The sequence below is a fragment of the Eubalaena glacialis genome, chromosome 2 (genome assembly GCF_028564815.1).
Source record: "Eubalaena glacialis isolate mEubGla1 chromosome 2, mEubGla1.1.hap2.+ XY, whole genome shotgun sequence".
NCBI lineage: Eukaryota > Metazoa > Chordata > Mammalia > Artiodactyla > Balaenidae > Eubalaena > Eubalaena glacialis.
The window spans coordinates 101,854,546-101,882,084 of record NC_083717.1 but is presented as its reverse complement, the minus strand read 5'-3'; the positions used below and the strand labels follow the sequence as shown (position 1 = coordinate 101,882,084).

General features: G+C 39.8%; 1 protein-coding gene across 1 annotated transcript in view; it reads right to left on the bottom strand.

The window, feature by feature from the left end:
• The window catches only part of SHC4 (SHC adaptor protein 4), a 132,931-nt gene that overhangs the window by 55,873 nt on the left and 49,519 nt on the right, over positions 1-27,539 (bottom strand). The window contains exons 3-4 of the mRNA XM_061180330.1: positions 6,382-6,445; positions 3,474-3,593 (exon numbers count right to left, since the gene is read on the bottom strand). Coding sequence (XP_061036313.1) covers positions 3,474-3,593; positions 6,382-6,445 — 184 coding nt within the window. The remainder of the gene's footprint in view (positions 1-3,473; positions 3,594-6,381; positions 6,446-27,539) is intronic.

Genomic DNA, 27,539 nt, shown 5'->3' with positions numbered 1-27,539 from the left:
ATATGGTAAGTTTTAAAAATTGCAAGCATTGCATGTTTGCGTGTTTAACATCTTATTTTCTGCCTCTGAGGTTCTGAGACATTTTCTGGGAGTGAAATGGTTACATCTTGATGTTCTCAGTGACTGAAGATAAATGTGAACCATCTGACCCATAAATGCTCTGTCATCTATGAATTTATCTATAAACTTGAAGCTATGTTTTCCGTCCAAAGTATATCTTTGAAGTTAAGGGTGGAGGGAGGATATTTGTATTTATCTTAGAACTTCAGAGGCTAGTTTTCTTTAAGGAAAATTTAATTGATAAATCATTTTCTCATGCTACATCCACAAGGTCACTTCTCTGCTGCCTTTACCCCTTGGACATTTTAGCTGTCCTTTTGAAGGAACGTATAAAGCTTCTTGAGTTTAAGCATCCAGAGCGGCACATCTTTTTTACACCCCAAACCCCATCCCCCGTGGCCATTCTCCCCAGGTCTGCAGAAAACTTCAAAGTTATTTTTAAAAATCAGCCCCTGGGTCTAATATCAATGAGATCCTAACTTTGATCCCCACTCCAGCGGTGGGCTGAACACAGCCCATTCCATGCCACCAGTGCAGAAAAAATGTGAGCCACTCCCCAAAGCAGCTCTTTGCTGTAACTACTGGTCGTGGAAGCCACCCACGCCCACTGTCCCTCCTTTTATTCTCCTGAAAGACTATGGACGTGTGGCAATACCAGCTCTAATTGCAGTGGCCTGGAAAAGGGTAACGGAGGGGAAAGAGATTTTGAGAATAACTTATGCCCTCCACCATACACACCACAACCCTCTTCTTCCTAAATTCCCCATTCACTTCAGTCACCCATGGAAAGAGCCATTTTTAAAAATGCTCATTTGATTCTGCACAGCTGTCATCGTGATGGCTCTCGCTTTGCCTACTCTTCCCTACAAAACTCAGATAATTCAAGGGTTCCTATACTCAATGAAATCCTATAACTAAAAGAATTGAGCGTCCCTGGTACCATCCACATGGGTGAAAACTAAAAATAAATTTTACATCCACAAATGTCTTGAGGGCAAAGCATCCGAAGGACAATGAATGTTTCACCTTCCACCCAGATAGGCTGCATCTTCCAAGTACAGCCCCATATGTTCTGCTGTCAGATATCAATGGTATCACCTCTCTTGGATAACCAATCTTGATTCAACCAGACAGGAATCTATTTTAAATTGTTTCATATTAAACATTTTCCTCTATGGTGTTTTATACTACTGTGTAAGCAATGTATTTTATTCTGCTTTTGAATTTAGAAAATAAAGCAAACCTCAAAACCACAAGTGAAACAGTCACAGATGTAGAAAACAAACATGGTTACGAGGGGTGGGGGGAAGCGGGGTGGGGGAGGGATAAATTGGGAGATTGGGATTGACATATACACACTACTATATATAAAATAAATAACTAATAAGGACCTACTATATAGAACAGGGGGGCTTCCCTGGTGGCACAGTGGTTAAGAATCCACCTGCCGGGGGCTTCCCTGGTGGCGCAGTGGTTGAGAATCTGCCTGCCGATGCAGGGGACACGGGTTCGAGCCCTGGTCTGGGAAGATCCCACATGCCACGGAGCAACTAGGCCCGTGAGCCACAACTACTGAGCCTGCACGTCTGGAGCCTGTGCTCCGCAACAAGAGAGGCCACGATGGTGAGAGGCCCGCGCACCGCGATGAGGAGTGGACCCCGCTTGCCGCAGCTGCAGAAGGCCCTCGTACAGAAACGAAGACCCAACACAGCCAAAATAATTAATTAATTAATTAATTAATTAATTAATTAAAAATGAAAAAAAGAATCCACCTGCCAATGCAGGGGACACGGGTTCGAGCCCTGGTCAGGGAAGATCCCACATGCCGCGGAGCAACTAAGCCCGTGAGCCAGAACTATGAGCCCGCGTTGCTAGAGCCCATGCTCCGCAACAAGAGAAGCCACCACAATGAGAAGCCCACACACCGCAAGGAAGAGTAGCCCCGCTCGCCGCAACCAGAGAAAGCCTGCGTGCAGCAACGAAGACCCAACGCAGCCAAAAATAAATGAATGAATGAATGAATAAATAAATAAATAAATTATATAGCACTCTTCTCAATACTCTGTAATGACCTATATGGGGATAGAATCTAAAAAAGAGTGGCTATATGTATATGCATAACTGATTCACTTTGCTATACAGCAGAAACTAACACAACATTGTAAATCAACTATACTCCAAGAAAAATTTAAAAAAAAAAACTGCAAGTGAATTTTTTGGCAAAAAATTGAAATCAAAATGTTTATAACTGTACTTATCTGTTACTGACAATTTTATAATTTTACATATTACAATATGCTTTCCCTGCTAAGTACTGAGTATATGAAAAGGCCTCAAGGAAAAATGCACCATGCAACGGGCACTGTGCTGAGTGATTTACATCCAGTGATTTACATGATCTTACTTAATCCTCTAAATAACCCTATAAGACACATACTGTTGCTAAGTCCATCCTCTCAGAAACTCTGTGTTTAAGACTATAATCCTCATTTCACCGATGATGAAAATTGAGTGGTAGGGTAACTTGTTTGTTAGTGGCAAAGCCAGGCTTTCAACCTACATGTGACCCCAAAGCCTCTTAGTGTTTTATCACTGACAAGTACACGTTAAACCTTGCGTGAGTCCCTGATCAATAGCACTCCACACAGTAAAAACTTAAATACTAAGAACCTCAAATCACTACATATTAGAAAAAAATTAGACTCTAACATACATAAATAACCTGATATAAGGAATTTAGTTTAAAAAATAAAAAGTAAGTCAAAAAAGAGTGTCCTAGTTTAAAGTACATATTTAGCTCAATGCCTGTGTATCTTTTATATTTGCTTCAGCAATGCTGTTCTTTGAGAAATAATGTTTACAGTGAGAATTCAGGCACAACATAGCATCATAAATCATCAAAGATGAAAAAGTTGTTTACACAATAACATTTGAGAAGGCTTTTCAATCTTAAGGGTTGGAAGAAAATGTTTTCTGCTTAAATTTCGGTTAGCTAGAACACTGACCCTAACATCACCCTTCCCCTTTGTCCTTCATTTGCATCCCCAGTCCAACACACAGTCTGTTAGTTCTGATGATGGAATTGCTTTCCCTTTGGAGAGGGGTAGCGGAGAGTAATAAATGACTGACTCAAGTATATTCCAAATGGTACTTAATATGTTCTTTGCACCTTAGTTCTTATTACAAAGCCAATAGGTAGGGGCAAGTATGTAGGCAGTTAAATGCCCCAGTGATAGGTTAGTAATACTGTTGTCCTAATTATTGCTACACATAAATCCTTGGCAGATTTTTTTCCCCTCATGTCTTATTAAGTTTTAGGCACACTGTCTGAAACTTTATTCTCTTCATTATGCCCAGACTGTTCTAGAAAAATAGATGATATGTTAAACTATAAATGACATTCATGATCTTACCTGTTGGTTGTCAAGATTCATCAGTGTGAGGCTGCATGTTGAGATGGTCAGTTTTATATTCATTCCCGAAAACTGAAGATTACTTTTGCCAAGAACTGTTGATAGGAACTTAGCTGGAGGCTTTAAAAATAACAAAACAACACTCTATAAGTTATGGATTTTGTTACAGAATGAATATTTATGTTTTTTCAAATGTTAAAAATGAAACCAAAAGTTGGTTCCTCAAAAAGATCAACAAAATTGACAAACCTTTAGCTAGATAAACTAAGGTAAAAAGAGAGAAGACTCAAATTAGTAAGATGAGAAATGAGAGTGGGGTCATTACTACCAATTCAACAGAAGTAAAAGGATTATAAGAGAATACTATGAACGATTGTATGTCAACACACTGGATTACCTAGATGAAATGGACAAATTCCTAGAAACATAAAAGCTACCAAGACTAAATCATGAAGAAACAGGAAATCTGTGTAGACCTATAACTAGTCAGAGGAAGGAAGGAAGGGAGGGAGGGAGGAAGGAAGGAAAGAAGGAAGGAAGGAAGGGAAAATAACAAGTGTTAGCAAGGATGTGGAGAAACTGAAACCCTTGTACACTATTTGTAGGAATGTACAATGGTACAACAGCTATGGAAAACAGTATAGCAGCTCCCCCAAAAATTAAAAATAGAATTACCATATGATCCAGCAATTTCTACTTTTTGTTATATACCCAAAAGAACTGAAAGCAAGGACTTGAAGAGATATTTGTACACCCATGTCCATAGCAGCATTATTTATAATAATTAAAACATGGAAGTGACCCAAGTGTCCATCAACAGATAAATGGAAAGCAAAATGTGATATATACATACAATGAAATATTTATTCAGTCTTAGTAAGGAAGGAAACTTTGACATGTGCTACAGCATGGATGAACCTTGAGGACATTATGTGAAGTAATGTGAAATAAGCCAGTCACAATAAAACAAATACTGTATGATTCCACTTATCTGAGATATTTAGAGTAGTCAAAATCATAGAGACAGAAAGTAGAATGGTGGTTGCCAGGGGCTGAAGGGGGGGGGGGAATGGGAAGTTGTTTTTTAATGAGTATAAACTTTCTGTTTTACAAGATAAAAAAAGAGTTATGGGACTATTCCTAATAAATTGTTTAACTAGATTGTGTAAAATAATTTCATTGCTTAATATGAAATTTCAAAGTTAAGTCTTGGGGGAAATGGGCTTTATAGAAGCAAACAATTCTAAGTATATTCTGTTCTTCAAATAAATGACTTTATTTCTTTAAAAAAAAGAGTCATGGGAATAGATGGGGGTGATGATTGAACAACAATATGAATGTACTTAATATCCCTGAACTATACCCTTAGAAATGGTTACAATGGTAGATTTTATGTTATGTGTATTTTACCACAATTTTTCAAATTGGGAGGAAAAAGAATATAAAAAATATAAAGTACGTGGAAGAGTCCCTGGCATGTATTAAGTACTCAATAAAAATGCTAGCTATCAAAGGAAATTAGCTCAAAAATTTCTTTTTTTTTTTTTACTTCTTTACATGTGTACTTTCTGGAAAGATGATAGCCTGGTTTGCTTTTGTTTTATTTTGTTTTGGAGTGTGGACTCCCACTACTCCTGAAATGAGAAAGTCTTAAGTGAATAAGCCTGTTTGTTGGGATCTTCCAGTCGGAACCTCCTATTCACAGAGGTTATGAGAGGCAGGAGGAGGCTAGAGGCTACAGACAGACCATCGGTTCTGTCAGAGAAACTAGTAATGGGAGTTCTAGTAGAATTCAAGAGCCATTCATCAGAGTTTCCCAGATCATGTGGCTCATCTGAGTCACTCTGGGTGACAGTGGGTTCAGCCCTATGCAAAATAATGAGTAATGATAAAAAATTAGGCAGGGTGGTATGGAAATAGAGCAGTAAGCTGGGACTCTGAAGACCTGGCTTCTACAGCTGGCACTGACCTTGATCTTCCTAGTGACTCAAGGCAAGTCTCTTCTCTGAGCCACAGTTTAGCAGCTGGCAAAGTGAGAGGGTTCAACTGGGAGATCTCTAAAAATTCCTCCCCTCTTAAACAGTCTACAATTCTATAATTTATACAGTTATCTTAAGAGCCATTGCACCTCCCCTTTGGACTTTTCAAAGCAACTAAGTATTCTAGGGATAATACTAACTACCATTAGCGTTGAAAGCCTGATGTAAGCAAGACACTTACACATCACTTCATTTAATTCTTACATAATTCTATAAACTAAGGGCTATTTTCTCCTACTTTACAAATGAGGAAACCAAGGATTCGAAAGGTGAAATGACTTGATCAAGATCACACAGTTAGTAGGTGGCAGAGACAGGATTTAAATCCAAGTCTAACATCAAATCTCATGATTTTTCAACATGAAAAGCTCCTTCTACCCATTTATTACCCTTACCTCTACCAGCATTCTTGTTTCCATCTGAAAATAGGCCATGGAGTCCTAAAAGTCTAAAATGTTAAAATGCAGAATACATACATTATAAAATATTGAAATTGGAAGGTACCAAAATTGGTCATCTGGTTCAACAGCTTAACTTTACAGGAACAAGAATGGAGTTTTGGAGAGATGAGATACCATGCTCAAAGGTAAGTAAATACCTAGCTCTGCAACCAGATTTTCTGACTTGAAAAGATCCAGGTGCTTTCTCCACTCTGACCCTCAGGAATCACCATTTCAGACAGTGTCTGGCAAGTCAGAAAAATTTGAGGGACAAGAACGAACAACTTTGAGTGCATCTCAGATAGCATGCCAAATAATCAAGGCCATTCTGGACCTTGGGTCATGTGGTGGAATGAACTAACAACTATTCTGATACTATCTTTCCCATAGTTAGGGAAACTAAAACAAAAAAACCACACCAATATTTACCTTTCGCTTTTTAATGGCTCCATTTGCCCCAGGGACAGCTTCACACAGGCGACTTATTGCTTCCCTACAGAACAGAAACCATATAAAGACTCAGCACACAGTAAATGTTCAATAAACACTAGCAAGTATTATGACCAAAATGTACACTCACATAATGGTGAGTCTGACATAAATGACCTTCCCCATTCCCACTGGAGAAAACACAGAGCTTAGTCTCTCTGCAGCTCAAACCCAAGAAAATCCAGCAACACCCTAATATTGAAAAATTGCTTTACAGTAAGGAGTTCTACTATTCACCTTCTTCGTCTTTTTTCCTTGGCTTTTAAGGATTGGTTTTCAGTGCTATTCATTTCTAACCAAAAAGGACTGATGGAACTTTACTGTCTGGGAATACGTCACAGTTTTACCTTTAGCAAAATCCTCTGTGGTGTGATGAATAAAAAAGCTTCATAGTATCTCAGCACCAAAGATAATTAAATACAAAATAATCCAGCACTAGAGGAAGTTTAAAAGGATTGAGAGAGAATTGAACTTCAAGGTGGTCTCAAATGGAGCCTTATTGACTAAGTTACTGCTCCAAGTGATTGAGCTTTCATGTAATTTCACAGAAGAAAAGAAAATCAATAACAAATTTCCTCCTTTGCTTATTTTTCTGCCCTTACTATATATTGCACTTCCTGAGAGAAAAGCACCGCTAAAAGAAGTAGTTGTTCCTTAATGGAAGTGGTGAACGAACTGGCGCCCTCCTCTCCAGAAATGCAGTTATAACTAAGAGCTTTTGTCTCTGGGACTCAGCATTCAGAACCACCCAAGCTTTCATGTGGCGTAATCTGAACCTTCGCTTCATGGCTTTCAACACACATATCAAACTTTTCACAAAGCAAATGGAAATCTCTAAACTCCTTCCCGGATCCACTGGACATCATCGTTTAAATTAGTACACTGTATTCACACACACACACAAACACACACACACACACACACACACCCCCAATATACAGTTTTTATATATATTAGATTTCATGAAAATATTTTCTATGAGATGTTTTTGATTCCCAAAGGAAGGGAGATGCAGAGAGAGGAATGCAGACCCATTAAAAAAATATATATGGTATAGATAGATATAAAGATATATAAATAAATACAGATAGGCAGATCTATATATATAGTAGTGCAGAGCTATGTTCTCAACATAACTACCCGCAACCAATGGACAGAAAGGCTTTTTGCCTTAGCATATCTTCTCAGAATTTTATGTTTATTGCTTCTCTAGGATTCCAAACTTGTTCTGTGGAGTCAAACAGGACAACTCAGAGAGTTGGTCTTTTTGGTTTGGTTGGTTGATTGATGTTTTGAGTCATCTTAATGATTAGTCAATAATTGATGACACATCTAATTGATCCGAGTTGGCCTCTGGTGTTGCCAAAATAACTAGTCCAGGCACCCAAATATGTTGTTGGTATTTAACAAAGAGAGATTATAGGAAAGGTGTTCTTAGATCCTTTACTCCATGAGAGCCAACAGGGGTGCTTTGGTCTAAAAATCTCCCTGTAAATGGTTTGAAATAAAAGTAGAAACAAAGGCGGGCACTGATGCTGCCAAGTATAATAATAGTTATTATTAGAAGTTGTTACTTTTATATAGCACCTATAGTTTTATGAACTGCTTTTCCAGGCATTGTTTTCTTGATTCTCATTCCAATTGTCAATATCTTCTAACAAAAAAGTAAAGTTATGAATTCAAATTAAAGGGAATGCTTTATAGGATGAGCACCCCTCCAGGAGGGTTTGGAAGGCTGAACCTTCCTGGAAGAGTGGAGTTGGGAAACTCCAGACAGAGGGAAGAGCATGTGTAAAGACACTAAAACATAAATTATCACAACATGTGGGGAACTGCAGTACTTTGACATTGATATTGCAGTAGCATAAAGTGTGGTAGAACAAGAGTGAGTAAGAGCTAAGAGATGGGATTAGAGTCTGAACACTTTTTCTATAAAGAGCCAGATAGTAAATATTTTAGACTTTGCTCTGTTGCAACTACTGAACTCTGCCACTGTAGCTCAACAGCAGCAGTAGACAACATGTAAACAGATGAGCACAGCTGTGTTCCAGTAACTTTATTTCTAAAAGCAGGCAACTGGCCATATTTAGCCCAAGGGCTGTCGTTTGCCGATTCCTGGATTAGGTAATTCATACAAACGGAGTTAGAAATAGTTCAGTTTTAAGAAACAAGAAAATGTTGACATTCATTATACTTTTAGAATTAAAAATTAAAGCAACTGTAAGATGCTTGCTCTACTCTTATTACATTCACAAAAAAGAAAATTACAAAGCCAGTATTGGGGGAAATGGGAATAATTCCACTTCAGGTATATTTATCCATTGCTGGTGGTCTTGATTAGTATTAATACAATCCTTCTAGAGATAAAGTTCATAAAAGATGACAAATGTCATAATATTTATCAGAGCTTTTGACAAGGGAGGAGGAATTTGTATTGAAATAGCATTGAGTAGTTATGTAAAAGAAACATTGATTTTAGAGTAAAAAACCAACCCCAAAGCTTGTGATATAGATATAAAACAAATCAATATAAATATTGCCACTTGAAATGTTAAGTATGAGAACTATAGAAATATGGGGGGAATCTATACAAATTAGTGGGAAAAAGTAGAACTTGGAATGGCATATATACACTGGTAGCAGCTATATAAAATTAATTCTGTATAAATAGTGACATAGAAAGAACATATAAACAGTGACTTGGTTTAGTGTCTTCTGTGTGTGATTTGCTGTTTCCTGTTTTTGATTCTATTGATGTTTAGATGTAAACAGTGTTATGTTTTCTTTCATTGTGCAGGTGATTGCATAAAAAATCTTTTAAAATATTCAAAAGAATGCAAAGTTAGTTACTCAGCAGGAGTTTTGCTCAGGTACTGTGGAGATGTGAGGGCACATCAAGGATGTCTCGATGGAGTGACACAGCCTGCCTCTCTTTTGCCAACAATTGCAGCGATGGGACAATGCTCACGTTATAGATAATAACAGATCTTTATTTCTCTCTCTGCTCCCATCCCAGCTTAGCCTTTAACGCCTCCATCTTTATAGCCACTAAGTCCAGATTTATCTTTTCAGTTTATTTGGTAGACTTGCCGGTTTCCACTCCCCAAAGTTTCACAAACAAAAAAACCCTTGACCAGATTGAGCAATGCTTTCACATGAGAAATCCCTACCTTTAGATTTGTAGCAGAGAGCCTGGGTTTTAATGAAGAAGCTGCTCCTATTTATATGGTCAGGCTCAGCACTAATCACCTTATGTACGTCTTCTCATTTAGTCTTAATAATGTCATTTCAAGGTAGGTATTTTATCCCCATTTTACAAATGAAGAAACTAAAGTTCAAAGAATTTTAATAACTGCCTCCAAATAATGCAGTGGATAGTGGGAGAGACAGAATGCAAATCCAAGTCTGACTTCAAAATCCACACTCACCCAGGGAGGGACCATATTGCCAAGTGCATGAAAAGGAGGGAATCCCAGACTTTGGGGACTAGGAAGAAAAACATATTGGTCCTTCCCTTGCTCACTCCCCAACACAGAAAGGGGCTCCTTTTTGGCCAATCCTTCTGCATTGTGGCTGGAGTAACCTGCCAAGGGAATAAGGCAAAGTGGTAGGGGTCAGCTCTGGAGAAGGCCCATGAGGATGCCCCAGCCCTTTGCTTTCTATACATCAGCTGTTATCTCCTTAGGGACGAGAAGAGCTTCCAGAGCCCGGCCACATGCCCTCAGGGGAAGAACACACATGTGTGCAAGGCACACTCACTCAGAACTTTAAAGTAAGTTGAGGCACCAGAAGCTTCACAGATTCTGAAAGTCTCTTAATATACAACTCAAAAGAAAAAAGGGGAAACTTGTGCTTATGAACTTGCTTTTAAAAAGTAGTTATACTGTACACCCACGTTCACAGCAGCATTATTCACAATAGCTAGGGACTTCCCTGGTGGTCCAGTGGTAAAGAATCCGCCTTCCAATGCAGGAGACACAGGTTCGATCCCTGGTCAAGATCCCACATGCTGCAGGGCAGCTAAGCCCGAGCACCGCAACTATTGAGCTCACATGCCTCAATGAGAGAGCCCACGTGCAGCAAACTACAGAGCCCACGCGCTCTGGACCCCGCGCGCCACAACTACTGAGCTCACGCACCCTGGAGCCCGCATACCACAGCTAGGGAGAGAAAACCCGCACACCACAACTAGAGAGAAGCCCAAGCACCGCAACTAGAGAGAAACCTGAGCGCCACAACAAAGAGATCACGTGCCATAATGAAATGGTCCCGCATGCCTCAACAAAAGATCCTGTGTGCTGCAACTAAGATCCGACGCAGCCAAAAAAAATAAGATAAATAAATAAATAAATAAAATATTCACAATGGCCAAAGCATGGAAGGAACCCAAGTGTCCTCAATGGGTGAATGGATAAGCAAAATGTGGTATATACATACAATGGAATATTATTCAGCCTTAAAAAGGAAGAAAATTCTGCAATGTGCTACAACATAACGAATCTTGAGGACATTATGCAAAGTGAAATAAACCAGTCACAAAAAGACAGATACTGCATGATTCCACTTTCATAAGGTACTTAGAGTAGGTCAAAGATCATAGAAAGTAGAATGATGGTTGCCAGGGTCTGGGGGAGAATGGGGAGTTACTGTTTAATTGGTACAGAGTTTCAGTTTCACAACATGAAAAGAATTATGGGGATGGACAGTGGTGATGGTTGCACAGCAATGTGAACGTATTTAATGCCCCTGAACTATATAGTGGGCTGGCCAAAAAGTTCGTTCAGGTTTTTTCAAGATGTTACAGAAAAACCCAAATGAACTTTTTGGCCAACCCAATACTTTAAAGTGGTAATTAAAACGGTAAATTTTATTTTATGTGTCTTTTGCCATAACAGAGAAAAAGAGCTACCAAAAATAAAGTAGTTACTACTTTTTTTTACTTGAGACTCTAAGGAGAATCATAGGTCTCTCTCCAATAAAAGGACTATTTGTACAAATGTTTCTATTCAATTTTAGAGGGCCTATCCCACCCCTACCCCCCGGCCCCTCAGCACCATCCCTGGAAAACCATCTGTGGGCCTCTTGGGAATCCACACATCCCAGGTTAAGAACCACTGCTTTAAAATAACCTCTCAAAACTCTCCTTTCTTTGCTGTTATCAGTGTTAGCAAATCTGAAACCCTAGTCAGGGAAGACACATACGTGCTTGCGTTTTGTTGCCTTTCTTCACAAAGATCTTTTCTTCCCCTCAGACTCTGACCAAGAGATTAACTGTAACATTTTCAAGAACAAATAGTACTTTCAATGCTTTCCTGGAGTTCCAGACACACTCTCCGACCTAAAGCACTGACTTTACAAATACTGAGAAGAAAGAAAACAGAGATCCTGAAGCAGGGATTCCTCACAGGACGGGGGTGCCCCCCACCATCCCAGCTGCCCAAGCAGCCTGCATTTCTGCAGAGCGTCTTGGAAGCTGAAGACCATGGGACATTCTCCAGCGAGCAAACATTCAGCAATCGTCCTCTCTTAGAGGAGCAGGACTTTTCAGAGTTTAAACGGCTAAAGATTTGCATCCTGGGAGCCTGTACCAGAAAGAGAGAGAGAGAGAGAGAGAGAGAGAGAGAGACCCACGGCACCAACAGTGGTCACTTTGTTTATTGTTTTGCCACATGGGAGGGAAGGGGAGAAGCGGGCTGATGTAAGAGAATGAGAATGCAGTTGAAGATTTGCTTTTAAGCATATAAAACCCTGCCTACGCCATAAGACCAAAAAAAGATATTTTTGTCTGTTTTAACAGAGTCCAAACTAATCACCCAAACAAAGGCACCTTTCTTCATCAACCCCTGGCCACTACAGTACTTAAGAAGTTATAATTTTTCTGTGTCTTTAACTCTTAAACAGTTAAGCTCCTCTGGAAGCAATGTTGCCCAATCTTTGTTTTTTAAAATTTGGAAGGCAATATCCTAATCCAAGACAAAGGGGAGCATTTACGGGAGAATGGGGGCCTGTGGGACAGAATGTTTCCAATGAATGTCAAAATACAGTTCTTCAGTAAATAGGAAAGCCAGAAACTGTCACATGAAACCAGGCAAATGGCCCAGCAGAGCAGTTAAAAGCAACTATCCCCACCTCCCAACACACACACACACACACACACACAAGGAGTGGTTCTGTTTTGTCCAAGCAAACAGAAACGAGAATACATTTTAATCCCAGCAAGAGCCTTTCCAAAATAAAACTCAAAAAATATGTAGGCAGAACAAAGGCACAGGGATTTTCCCTTACTTTTCGTCTCCAACATGAACCCTTAAAGAAATCAGTTAACAATGTCGCAAGGACAAGTTGTCACCTGAATGTCTCAAACTGCTTTCTTATTGATGAATGAGAGGACTCGTAAGTAATTCAGACTCCACATCAGTGTGGTATTACGGTGTTCCAATTGTTCTAGGGAAACTAGTACCTGCTTTTTTGAAATCTTTGCCTTCAGAACATCAAGCCTCAGTGATCTATGTGTTCAATTTTGTTCAGCTTGGTGAAATTAAAGACATCCAAGAATGTGTGCAAGCCCCAGACAGGACACTTTAGAACATGAGCCTGCCTCCATGGCGATAAGCACACAATGAGTGCAGTCAATGCCCCTAGACCAGCGGAAAATGGAAAACTTCAAACTCCCTTTGTGCTATTATCAAGGGGCATCGCCCATGCACTCTGGGAGGGTCGACACAGCCCGTAAAATATATCCTTTCATTTTAGAAATAGGCACTTCAGGTCCCAGATGGTCAAATCAAACCTTTCAGGACTGCCCACAGCATTTACTCTCACATGGACTTATCTCACCACTCCGTTCAACCTGGATTCTATTTAAAATCTGATTATAAAGTACATTTGCAATTCTACCCAACACAAGCCACCATAGAACACAGGTTGTTCTGTCTACTCTGTGATTCTGCCCTTTGGCTCTGATGCAATGGTTGACCCATCAACTGCACTTCAATGAAGTAAAAGACCATCCCGTCCCCAGGATGGCACCTCCCCTGCAAGTATCTCCCCAGTAAACGGAAATGAAGTGCTGATTTTCTCCTATCCCCACAATGATTTCCTGTAATAGAATCACATATTTCAAAATGCAAACACACCCCCATACTGATGGCTTACACACCTTCAAATATGAAATGACAACAGAGAAATGGGGTTGATTTCACACAAAACACACTGGAATTGGTAAATCCAAAAGACTGTTCTCCTTTACTTTGGAATGAACTAAAACAACTCTGTTTTAGACAAAATATACTAAAATATTATGAAGGCATGTCTTTTGGGGTTAAAGAGTGTACTGATCATACAGTGTGGTCACTTAAGAATCAAAATTCATTTTTTAAAAAACCAGAACAGATCCAACATAATCACCCACTTTATTCGTCGCATTTCACTCCAAATGATGTTTATCTACCACCAAAAATTAGGTCTATCTTCAAAAAAGGAAGATTTGGTGCCATTTAAGATACTTAAAACCGTTTGCCAGAGGTATCTATAATGTTGAGCAAGACAGTAATGGGTAGAATGAGTGTATGACTTCCACCACTGTTTCAAAAAAAAAATAACTCCTTGTTTTATGGGCCATTTGGTGTATATACTATAGATTTTATCTGGTAAGTCCATTTTTTAAAAATGTGTGTGTGTGCCTCTGGAAGGAATTAGTAACTGCCTCAGCCAGTTGAATCCACTGGTCGGACAACTTTGGCACGCACATCTGCTAAGAAATCACTGAGATAACCATTCAGGTACGTGGCGATCAAACTTCAATGTTCTTAAGAATTAACTGGGATGCTGGTTAAAAATGCAGATTCCTGGGACTGTTCTTGAGATTTTGATTCTATAGGTCTGCAGTTTAACAGCCTCCCAGGTGATTCTGAAGCAGTTCAGTTCAAGGACCACATAGCGGATTAGAACTTCTACTTGAACTCACTGCACAGTATGACTGGTTCCGTGCTCTACAGCTTCAACCAGATGGTCGTATCAGTGGATGCTAAGGAATTAGGTCACCTGCTCCTAGCAGCTACGATAGGGAAGGCTACACTACCTGCACATTTGATGATGTTCCATTCGGCGAGAAATCTGTATTCAACTTAGTCAATAGGCTGGGAAAGATATTTGGTATAATCCTCTCCTGCCCGCTCTGTCCCCTTTATCCTGGCTCTCTCTTCCTCACGGGAAGGGCTTTCACCAGAGGGCATCTGGAGGTCCTGACCATCTTTGCTCACATGACCCCCTGCACACATGGGTGGTGATAAGTGACCTGCATTCTCTCCCATCTGGCGGCCTGGATGCTGAGAAGCCTACTCCGTCTGCCCCTCGAAATGTATTCATGCTCTAGGCAGTGGTTCTCAACCTTGGCTGCACACTGGGGAAACACAGGGGAGCTTTAACAAACCCTGATGACTGGGTCTCATCTCCAGACACTCTGATTTAATGGGTGAGGGTGGGACTACTGGGAGTTTTGAAAGGTCCCTCAAGTGCTTCCAACAGAGCTAAGTCAGGTTGAGCATCTCTGCATAGCAGTAGTCAGCATGCCTTTTTATACAGGACCAGAGAGCGAAAACGCTAGGCTTTTAGAGCCATACAGACTGTCGCAACAACTCAACTCTGCAGTTGTAGCTCGAGCAGCAGCCACAGACGATACATAAAGGAATGGGCATGCTTGTGTGCCAGAAACACTTACGGACACAAATGTGAAGTCCATGTAATTTCCACATGTCACAAAATATTCTTCTTTGATATTTTCCCCCTAACCGTTTAAAAAAGTCAAAAACCATTCTTGGGGGCTTCCCTGGTGGTGCAGTGGTTGAGAATCTGCCTGCCAATGCAGGGGACACGGGTTCGAGCCCTGGTCTGGGAAGATCCCACATGCCGCAGAGCAACTAAGCCCGTGAGCCACAACTACTGAGCCTGCGCGTCTGGAGCCTGTGCTCCGCAACAAGAGAGGCCACGATAGTGAGAGGCCTGTGCACCGCGATGAAGAGTGGCCCCCACTTGCCGCAACTAGAGAAAGCCCTCGCACAGAAACGAGGACCCAACATAGCAATCAATCAATCAATCAATTAAAAAAAAAAAAAAAACCATTCTTGGCTCAAAAGGTGGCCAAATCAAAATCAGGTAGCAGGTGGTTTGCTGACCCTTCTTCTGGAGCAAACCAGAAAGGAATGTAAGAGGCCTTGGGGTCACAGTCAGCTATTAGCTTGTACATGGCAGAAAAACCATTAGAACACAACCTTTTAATCTTCACAGACAAAGATTATTTATACGTATTTTGGACTTGGTCTTGCTAAGTATCTTGGTACAGGAAGCTGGGTTTTATAAGAGATGAGTCTTCTACTGTATAAATAAAAGGATTATGGAACTTCTTCTACATACTGTTAATTATCATCTTCCATTCTTTGTTTCTCCTACCAGCATTCAGTGAAGGGAGAGGGGAACTGACATTCTTCTTCTTTTTTTTTTATATCAACTAAGCTTCATTCAGTGACATGATATCATGTGCATGGTACAGTACAAAGTACTTGCAGGAATACAGAAATAAACAAAGGTGTAAAATTACTATAAATAATTGTTAAAAGGGAAAAAAGTGGAGCACTTTAATTTATCTATAACTCTTCTATGATAATAGAATGAAGAAAGGCTCAATGAAGAAAAGCTCATTGCAGTGGGCTCTGCAATCAGACAGCCAGAATTCAAAATCTAGCATTCTCCTATAAGCTCTGTCACGTTGAGCAAGTTTTTAAAGCTTTCTATGTCTCAGTTTCTTAAATTTATAAAGTGGGAATAATAATAGTGCTTTGAACAATGCTTCAGTAAATGTTAGCCATTATTATTGCTTTATCTTTAAAATGTCTGTCTGCTTTGAGAACTGGGTCTAACCTGCTTTTTACAATACCTAGTACCCAGCAGCGTACTCTATGGTTATAACTGGAATGTTATAAATAATATGTTGTAGAAGAGGTCCAATTATGTCTATTATGCAAGTAGTAATAATGGATAGTTCACATTTCTATAAAGGCAGAATGCTTATCTGATTTTCTTTAGATACCCCATGGCACCTGCCTTGGATACACTGAATGTTCAATATGTAAATGTTTAGACAGCTCTATGGCACTGAAACAAAGTACGATCCTTGTCCCCCTGTATAACCCAGATCCCCCTTCAGAACAAAGGTACTCATTGCCCCTGTTGCTGGAGTGTTCACTGCTAACGGCTCACAGCTGAGTTCCTTCCCCAGAACTTGTCCTCTCCTTAAGGCAGTTACCTAGCCCACAGATTATGTCCCTCCCCAGAGGCAGCAGGCACCAATGACAAGTCAATACGGGGTTTGAAGGCCCGGTCTCTTTACCCACAAGATCTGCTGAAGCTTTTGTTGAGACAGCATCACTATTCAAGCCTCCTCGCCCGCCCCACCAGGTCTAGTCCTGTATCCCTCACTCCCTCAAGTGTTGGTCTTGAGACACTTCCCAGCAAACCTTTTGCATTTGACTCTCCATCTCAGAGTCTGTTTCTAGATCCAGCCTAAGTCCTGCTAATGAGCTGCTGCCAGAATTATGCTACTTTACTTTGGCATAAACACTTAACTAGAGGATGTCTTTCCTTTTTAAGAATCTGCGTTGTCACAGCTGACAGTGAAAAAAAATCAGAGAAAATCCTCGTAAGTGGCTCAGATGATCCAGATCAAAAAGATCCACCCTCTTATTAATCAAACATACGTGAAAATGCACATTTTCCTAGAGTAGGTGCAGCTCTCACAAGCTCCAACTCATGTTTAAGAAAACGGGTCAGAGTCTGCATTTATTCCATTAGACATTTCACAGTTTTCCTAAGGAGAATCCTGACAGGAAATGGAACACATCTGCCTGGCAGGTGGAGAGACATGCCAACAGTCCTGTATTTCCTTTGGCCACACAGCTCTCTTTTTATCAAAGAAAAGTCTTTCAGGCTGAGATTAGTTTTTAATGAATTCTGAGTGCTTCCCATTTAGTTCACTCTTCCTAAAAGGAACTGCAACATTGATTTTTCTGGAGATATATATATATATACATACATACATATATCAGAATTAAAACTCGCTGCTCTGGTATTCCCTAGGCTTTGTCCTTTTCCTTTCTTAAAAGCAAAAATAACCTCCAGATGCTTTTTGGGATTTTCTGGGGATCCACCTTTTCAAAAACAAGGGATTTCCATATGATCCGTGGTCCAACTAGAGAACTCATTTTGAAACCACTGATAGGGTTCCCTTACACCTGTGGTTCTCAAAGTGTGGTCCCCAGACCAGCGGCATAAGCGACACCAGGAACCTTGTCAGACACGCAAATTCTTGAATTCAAAACTCTGGGAGTGGGGCCCAACACTCTGTGTTTTAACAAGCCCTGCAGGTGATTGATTCTCTCGTGTGCTGAAGTTTGAGAACCACTGTCTGACACAATTTTTTTTCCTTAGTAGAGATCAGAAAAGGATACTAAAAGTATCCTCACCTACATACTTTTGAGCATCTTTATGAAGGCCCTTCCAGAGAGAACTCACAAACAAGGGATGTGGTATCTTGAACCTAGGACAAATTCTAACCTGAGGTTTGGATGTTTCCTTATTCTGTCACTTCTGGCTTTCAGCATTTCCCTGAGTTTTGTTCCTTAGAATTCTCTCATTTTGACTGAGGCATAGTACACAAGAGTCAGGCAAACCTGATTACTGGTTCCACCACTTATTAACTTGCTAGGGGAGTTCCATAATTTCTCTAAGTCTCAGTATCCTCATGCGCAAAACAGGATTACTAGTGATATCTTTTATAAATGTTAACTTTTATGATGCTGACCGTAGCTATTAATTAATAATAAACTGCTCTGTAGACTGCTTGCTAAAAGTTGAAAACCATGTTTGAATCCCTGAACTAGAAAGAGGTTGAAGTACAGCCAGTTCCCTGGGATCAAGAAATCCTTCTCTTCATCTGAATCAACTCCTTGGACCCCAAGGCTCTCTGAATCAAACTGAGTATCTTCAGTGAATTTATTTTCATTCGTTTGTTCAACAATGTATACGAATGGGGTCCATGTGCCAGATGCTCTACCATGGAGCCAGGGACCTGACCCAATTGTCTAAGAGCTCCTCATTCTGGAATTTGGTCTAGTTCAGAATGCCAGATTCCATGTTTGTAGAATGTCTAGGTCTTTTCTACTTTTCTCTGACTACCAGCAGTGACCATGGAGCCTTCAAGACCTCCAGAGTCATCTAAAGATCTGTGATCTAGGCCTGAAAAGCCATGAAACCTCTCTGTTAACCAATAAATATTTATTGATCCAACTATGCCCCAGTCACTGTGGCTCTGCAACCTACCAGGCCCATGGAATAGGCTTCCAGGGAGAACCTTAAGGCCCAAAGATGATGGATGATGAAGCCCTTGCGATTGACTGCCCCACTGAAAAAGGACCATAGGGACCCAAGGCCTTCTAGGCCAGACACACTCTGGGGCCCACTCTGGACTTTTTCAGGACGCGCCTATGCAACCACAGCATTGGTGTTTCCAGGAGCAATGGTTCAAAAGGCCTATTCTATTGCATTGTTAAATGATTCATAGCAGGAGCTGACCACTATGTCCATTAAAATCAAAATTAGAAACCCCGTTTCTTCGTCCTGGAGACATTTACACAGAGTCTAGTTGAACATGCTTGGGGTGTTACAAACATTCAGTACTGACTTCTAAAGGAAACCGAAGAGGGCCACAAAAGGGAGATACCAGAAAGTATTGTCAACTGACTGTGCATGGTAGAGAAGGCCTGGGGGAAAAAATCACTGGAAAAAAGCTATTTCATTTAGTAATTGAAGCTAAAAATACTGGGGTCACCCCCAAACGCATACGCTTTAACATTCATGCATTTTAAGCTCTGAATTAATTTGTTTCTCCTCAAACTCTTGAGGGCATCCACTATAATCCATACTTAGACATGGACAGATAGCTAACTCTTCTCACTTAGATCAGTGAATGTGTGTATATTGCCTGTTAGAGAGAGAGAGTGTATGTGTGTGTGTGTTCATACAATAATATCCGCACATCTGTAAGTTTCTACAGATTCATATGGATAAATTAGCAGGCCCTGATTTCAGCTGCAACATATTTTTAGAAACCATTTCATAAAGTGGATCACATTTGCCATGGAAAAATTACTGTAATTGGGAGTTTCATTCCTGACCAAGGATTTCTCGGCAAATCAAATATAGACGCTGTAAACAGCCTGTTGTAGAACAAAACTAATGACCATTTTATAAACCTCTATAAATATCTCAAACACTAAAACAATGTCCTACATCCTATAAAAAAGGCATAAACATATACAATACCTATACGTGTAGTTTCAAAGTTTCTTGAAATATCCAAACACCGCTTAAACACACAGCTCAATTGAATTATGTTCAAAAATTAATGCACTAACTATAATAACATCAAACATTTGACTAACAATTTTGCAACCCTTAGATTTTAGTGAAGCATTTGGGGGATGATTTATATATTCCCAATCTTTTTTTTTTTAAGGTGTTCGAAGAAATCGATCTATTGTGTTCTTTTCCCTTTGAGGTAGGAATCCATTTTTTACTGCATTTACTACTGCTCTTTTTACAAGTTGTTTTTTCCTCCTCCCAGCAAATGCCCTTCTCAATATATGAGTGTTACAGAACTACCATATTGCCACAATGCAACTCTGTCCTGGCCAAAGATGAGTGGCTCAGGATTAGGCCCCAATCACCATCCTACCTAGGAATTTGATATTTGGAACTGAGAAAACCAGAGATGGGGAGTCTCTGCACTCCTGCTGCTGAGGCCTCGGCAGCCCTGACCCTATCCTTCTATTGGTTTGATTGTTCACTGTTCCTCAGCTTCCATGAGCTGCCCCAATATCCTTTCAAGAATCCCCCTTTTGGCTTAAGCTAGGCAGAGTCATTTTCTGCTACTTAAAGCCAAAAGACTCTTAATAAATATACCTATGGCAAGTAGATGCACTCAAAATTATTTCTGCCACCTTAAAGCTCAGGTCAAAGCAAGTACTGGTCATACTTAATGACCTAGAAAAAGTGCATAATAAATGATAAAAACACATCACAAATTAATAAGCACCATATAATCTCACTTTAGTTTCCAAACATATGACTGGAAAAACCTTATACCAAACTGTTACTCTTGATTACCTCCAGTGATTTGTCTGTTTTTTCTTTTCTTTTACCCTACTTCCCAATTCCCACAATAAGCCACATTTAATTTTTATAATCAGAAAGGAATAGTGAAAAAGTGTTAAGAATTAGATGTTCCACAGAGACCTGACATCAGCAATGGTAATGATCATAGCCGTGCTGTTCTCTCAGTTAGAAGTGATTTTTAAAGACAACTCAGGGGAATTCTCTGGCTGTCCAGTGGTTAGGACTCTGTGCTTCCACTGCAGGGGACCTGGGTTCAATCCCTGGTCAGGGAACTAAGATCCCGCAAGCCGAGAAGCGGAGCCAAAAAAAAAAATGTGGATAAAGATGACTCAGGCTTGCCTTTACTGCCTGAATTGTCTCCCAGCATCTTAGTCTATTCACAGCTATAAGAGCAGTTACTTATCTTCAAACCAAAGCAACGTCACTAGGAAACATTAAGTGCCGTAGGGACAGGATTTGGTTTAATAGTACCTGGGTCTGAGCCCAGCAAAAGAGCTGTGTGGTCTTGGGATGGTCACTTATCTTCTCTGAGCCTCAGCTTCCCCATGCTCAAAATGGGGAATTACAGTGCCTTCCTCTCAGGGTGATTGTGTGGTTCATAAGAGAACATGAATGTAAAAGCCCTGGGCATGCGAAACAAATGTCAGCTGTTGTTAACTACTCTCGCCTCTTGTCCTGCAGCAGCCCTCTCGGCCAGCGTGGTTTTTGGTTGGGCTTCCCGGTCAAGAAGTTAGAAGAGGCCACTATGCACTCCTTCCCTAATACTCTCAGCTGTGGCACCTGATAGACAATAGGCCCTGATGCTTCAGTTGTCCTTCTCTTACTGGTTTTGCACCTTTTCAGCAAAATAAACAGACAACATTGAATACTTCAAAAATATGACTCATCTAGTAACTGATACTTTTTAAAAATTGTGGTAAAACATACATACATAAAATTTACCATTTTAACCATTTTTAAGTGTACAGTTCAGTGGCATTAAGTATTGATACATTCACATTGTTGTGCAATCAGCACCACCATCCATTTCCAGAACTTTTTCACCTTCCCAAACTGAAACTCTGTACCCATTAAGCACTAACTCCCTCCCCTTATAACCCCTGGCAACCACCATTCTGCTTTCTATCTCTGGATCTGACTACTCTAGGCACTTCATATAAATGAAATCATACAGTATTGGTCTTTTTTGTGGCTGACTTATTTACTTAGCACAATGTCCTCAAGGTCTGCAGTGTGCTGAATGTTTGTGTCTCCCCAAAATTTGTGTGTTGAAATCCTAACCCCCCAAAGGTGATGGTACTAGTAAGTGAGGCTTTGGGGAGGTAATTAGGTCATGAGGGTGGGGCCCTCATGAAGGAGATTAGTGCTCTTATAAAAGAGGTACCACAGAGCTCCCTAGCCCCTTCTGCAATGTGAGGATACAATAAGTCTGTGATCCAGAAAAGGGCCCTCACCCGACCATGATGGCACCTTGATCTCAGATATCCCAACTCCAGAGCAGTAAGAAATAAATATCTGTTGTTTATAAGCTACCCAATCTATGGTATTTTGTTATAGCAGCCCAAATGCACTATGACAAGGTTAATCCATGTTGTAGCATGTGTCAGAATTTCCTTTTTTTTCAGCTTTACTGAGGTATAATTGACAAATAAAGTCATAATATATTTAAAGTGTACAACATGATAGTTTGATAGATGTGTCCATTGTGAAAGAATTCCCAAAATCAAGTTAACTAGCACATATATCAGCTCACACATTTGCCTTTTTTTTTTTTTTTGGTGAGAATACTTAAAATCTACTCTCTTAGCAAATTTCAATACAGTATTATCAACTATAGTCACTATGTTATGCATTAGATCATCAGACCTTAATCATCTTATAACTGAAAGTTTGTTCCCTTTAACCAATATCTCTCTATTTCCCCACCTGCCCTCCAGCCCTTGGCAACCACCATTCTACTTTCTGTTGCTATGAGCCAGACTTTTTCAAAAAAGATTCCACGTATAAGTGATATCATGTAGTATTTATCTTTCTCTGTCTGGCTTATTTCACTTAGCATAATGCCCTCCAGGTTCATCTGTGTTGTCACAACTGGCAGGATATCTTTCTTTTTTAAGGTTAATATTCCATTGTATGTATATACCATGTTTTGTTTATCCATTCATCCATCAGTGGATACTTGGGTTGCTTCCACCTTTTGAGTTTGTGAATAATGCCGCTATGAACATGTGTGTACAAATATCTGTCTGAATACATGCTTTCAATTCTTTTAGATACATACACAGAAGTGGAGTTGTTCGATCATATGGTAATACTATTTTTAATTTTTTAGGAACTGCTATATTGTTTTCCACAGCAACTGCACCATTTTACATCACCACCAGCAATGCACAAGAGTTCCAATTTCTCCACAACCTTGCCAACATTTATTTTCTAGTTTTTTGTTGTTTTGGCTTTTTTTTTAATAATAGCCATTCTAATGAGTGTGAAGTACTATTTCGTGGTGGTTTTTATTTGCATTTCCCTAATGATTAGTGGTGTTAAGCATCTTTTCATGTGCTTATTGTCCATTTCTGTGTCTTCTTTGGAGAAATGTCTATTCAAGTCCTTTGCCCAGTTTTTAATAGGATTGTTTGGTTTCCTGTTGTTGAGTTGCAGGAGTTCTTTACATATTTTGAATATTAATTCCTTATCAGATATATGACTTAAAAAATATTTTTTCCATTCTGTGGGTTGCCTTAGTAACTGTACTTCTTGGCCTCACCTGTGCTCATTCAAATAGTAACTGCACCTGCATGTGAGAGACACTGTGCTAATGACTCTAAGGAAAAGGTGCCCTTGACTTTCACACCCTCTCTCTGTGGGTTTGACTCTGTCATGCTATCAGAATCCTTCCCAACTGCTTGGGAACTTTTTTTTTTTTAAATAAATTTATTTATTTATTTTTGGCTGCATTGGGTCTTCATTGCTGCACATGGGCTTTCTCTAGTTGTGGTGAGCAGGGGCTACTCTTCGTTGCGGTGCGCAGGCTTCTCATTGCGGTGGCTTCTCTTGTTGTGCAGCACAGGCTCTAGGCACGCAGGCTCAGTAGTTGTGGCACACGGGCTTAGCTGCTCCGCGGCATGTGGGATCTTCCCAGACCAGGGCTCGAATCCGTGTCCCCTGCATTGGCAGGTGGATTCTTAACCACTGCGCCACCAGGGAAGTCCCAGCTTGGGAATTTTTTTAAATTACTGTATCTTTGAAGACTTTTAAAAGGAATTTAATTGGCTATTTCATCTCAGATACCTGAGAAGCGAGATCTCAGTCCTAACGAGGTTGTGAGGAACCGGGAGCAGCGCAGCTTGAAGCTAGCAGAGGTGGTCACTGTGCACACATTCAGACACACGCCACACAAAACCTCCATGAGGGCTCCCTGACGTCCCCACGTGTGTGGGAGGAAGTACGTCCACTCACACCGGTGCCTGCCGAGGAGGATTTGACTGTCATGTGTTGTAACTGTTCTCACCAGCTGATAAAGGTCATAAGCCTTGACCCTGGGACCCCAGACCCTTCTTGGGGCCTTTACATTCCTTCCTGACCAATGAACAATGAAACTTGTTTTATCCAACCACGAACATTCTGCCTCAGCAAGTGCTCGTTTTCAAATTTTAGCATGACCACTATGAACTAGAACTGTAACATTCTTGATTTTTTTTTTTTCTCCTTGCCACTCTTCTCAGTAAATGTCTTCGCTGGGGGATGTTCCCTTGCCTGGCAAGTTAATAAACTCGGCCCTTTATCCCCGCTCTGGTGTCTTTACTTTGTGTGCCATGTGAGCTGCAATCCCACACTTCACTGCATGGTCTCCTCACAGGTCAACACAGAACCCACACACCAGATGCCGGACAGTTACTCCAAGTTTTACACTGATACACACACTTATCCATGCATAGCTGCAATCAATCTCATTCATACATTCCTCAGGAAAGTTACATAAATGCCAGCCTATTTTCAAACAAATTGATATCTTAATTTAGCCACCTAGCATGCAGATATTTGACCTCTACAGTATACTTAATACTTTCCCTCCTGATGTTCACATTTCTTATAAAGCTCATCCACGGGACTTTAGGTAAATGTTCAGCTGCATCTTGGATCTGCTTTGCATCTAATAGTTGCTAACACACACAGACACACAAACACACACAGAAGTATTCATTTGTCTCTGAAGAGCTGCCTTTAATGTCCTGTTGAAGCCAAAGAGTCAAAATTTCAAGACAGTGAATTAAATTTGCAGAATCAGTGCTCAGGAGCAATAACATTCCAAACAGGAAACTACTCCAATTACAACATCCTCTGAATTATGATCTCTGCTTCCTTGCTGCTTTACCTACTACCAATCACCCAAACAGCCTGCTTACTGTCTACAGCAGCAGTTCCAAAAAACACTACTCAGGGTTTTCCTCCCCCATGGAATGGAATGGGGCACATGCCTTATGATCAGCTAGAGAAAATGAATCTGAAGCCAGGACCCCAAAAGGAAGCACTCACCACTCATTCTCTAACCACTCCCCCTTTCCTTCACAGACCCCCACCCCCAAAGGGGTGGCCATCACAGGAATGAGGCTAATAACTCACCAAGAATTGCTGCTTCCCAGCTGTCCTGGAGCCTGGCATGGACAGATCCTGTGCTGGGTGTTTTGCGCTTTGCCTGGCTGATTTTATTACCATGTATGAGTTACAAATGTAAGGCAATAAATACAGGAAGAGGACAGTGTAGTAAGACAATGATCTGGAGGTTCCTCCCACCAGCAGTGTGCCCTGCCCTTGGGGTAAATTACGTCCTGTGGTGATGAACTAAATGTTCCCTCCACGTTTCCTATGAAGTTCTGTTCTTCAGGGTTGAAAACCAAGCCCTGTCCCACCAGCTCCACTTATTGCATTTACCCTGACGTATAATTTATTCCTCCTTCAGCATCAGAGGCAGTTTCCCACCAAGACACAAAGAGGCATCCTTAGTGGGAAAGGGAAGATTTTTTTCTTCTTTGCATGATGTGGATGCTTATGCAAGGGAGGGAGTGGGCTTTAGGTTTTAGTGACATGATTTCTTGTGTGTGTGTGTGTGTGTGTGTGTGTGTGTGTGTGTGTTTCAGATCAAATGAGGTTTTTGTTTTCTTTATCTTTGTTTTAAAAATCACGATGAATGGTAATTAGATTTATCATGGTGATCAATTTGAAATGTATAGAAATATCGAATCACTATGTTATATGCCATAAATTAACATAATATTGTAGGTCAATTACACTGCAAAAACAAACAAACTCATTAAAAAGGTCAGATTTGTGGATACGAGAGGCTGAAGGTGGAGGGAGGGGGAATTAGAGGAAGGGAGTCAAAGGTACAAACTTCCAGTTATAAGATAAGTAAGTACTAGGGATGTGATGTACAACATGATAAATATAATTAACACTGCTGAGTGTTATATATGGAAGCTGTTAAGAGAGCAAATCCTGAGTTCTCATCATAAGAAAAACATTTTTTTATACTTCTTTAATTTTGTACCTATATGAGATGATGAATGTCCAGTAAATTTACTGTGATAATCATTTCACGATATATGTAAGTCAGATCATTACGCTGTACACCTTAAACTTATACAGTGCTGTATATCAATTATATCTCAATAAAACTGGAAGACAAAAATAAAAATAAAGAAATTATGAAAGAATAATCTTAAGAAATTAAAGAAAGAACAGCATAAAATAAACTTAAAAAGGAGGAAAGATATACTGAAGATAAAGAGGAAAGAAATGAATTAGAAAACCAAAGACCAAGTAGATTTGAATAATAAAAACTAAACCTGGTTCTTTCAAAAGAGCAATAAAATAAACAAACCTCTGGCAAATCTGATTTTAAAAGATCACACAAACAAATCAGAAATGTTGAAGAGAGCAAAATCACATATATAGAGGCTATGTGAAAATTAGATGAGAATACTATGGCCAACATTATGTGACAAATTTGAAAAATCAAGATAAAATGCCCAACTTTTGGGGTAAAATCACCCCAAAATTATCTTACCAAAGGATAAAAAAATTTGAAAAGACTAATAAAAAAGAAGATTTGACAACGGAGGTAAAAATCTAACAAGCTCAGAGAGTTGTTTGGGCTAGTTCCAAAGACTTTTATAGTAGCAGATAATTCCAACATTGTTTAAATTGTGGCAGAGCACAGAAAATATGCAAAGGTTCTGAAATCATTCTCATGGGGCTAACCTATTCCTGAAACCAAAATTTTGTAAGTATAGTTCGAAAAAGAAAACTCACTTAAAATAAGGATGCAAAAATTTGAAATAAAATATTAACAAATTGTATGTAACTGTTACCTATGATGACATGACAATTAAGAAGGGTTTACAGTAGGAATTCAATGATTGTTCCATATTATAAAACTTATTAATGCAGTTCTCTACAATAATAAATTAAAGGGAAAAGTATCATTTAACCATCATGACATATTAAAATAGTGCCAAAGAGCAAAATTTCTTAATCCTGGAGCCTTAACCTGAAGTTCCATCTTCACATCTATTAGCTGTGTGACCTTGGGCGAGTTACTAAATCTAAATTTCATCTCCTCGTTAGTAGAATGAGAGTTTTTAAGAGATAATCTTAGTAAAAGTTTTGAGTTCCCACTCCCCCCAAAAAATTAAAAAATAAAAATCATGTTGAGAACATTTTTATAGGAGAGAGGAATGACTATGTCATCCTTAGTATGATTTTCATTTTCCCCTTCTCTTATTTCCTTTTGATATCGTTCTCCAGACATTCTGAAGACAACCATCACCGTGAGCCTTTGTCTTCCTAATCATCTTTTTTTTTTTTTTTTTTTT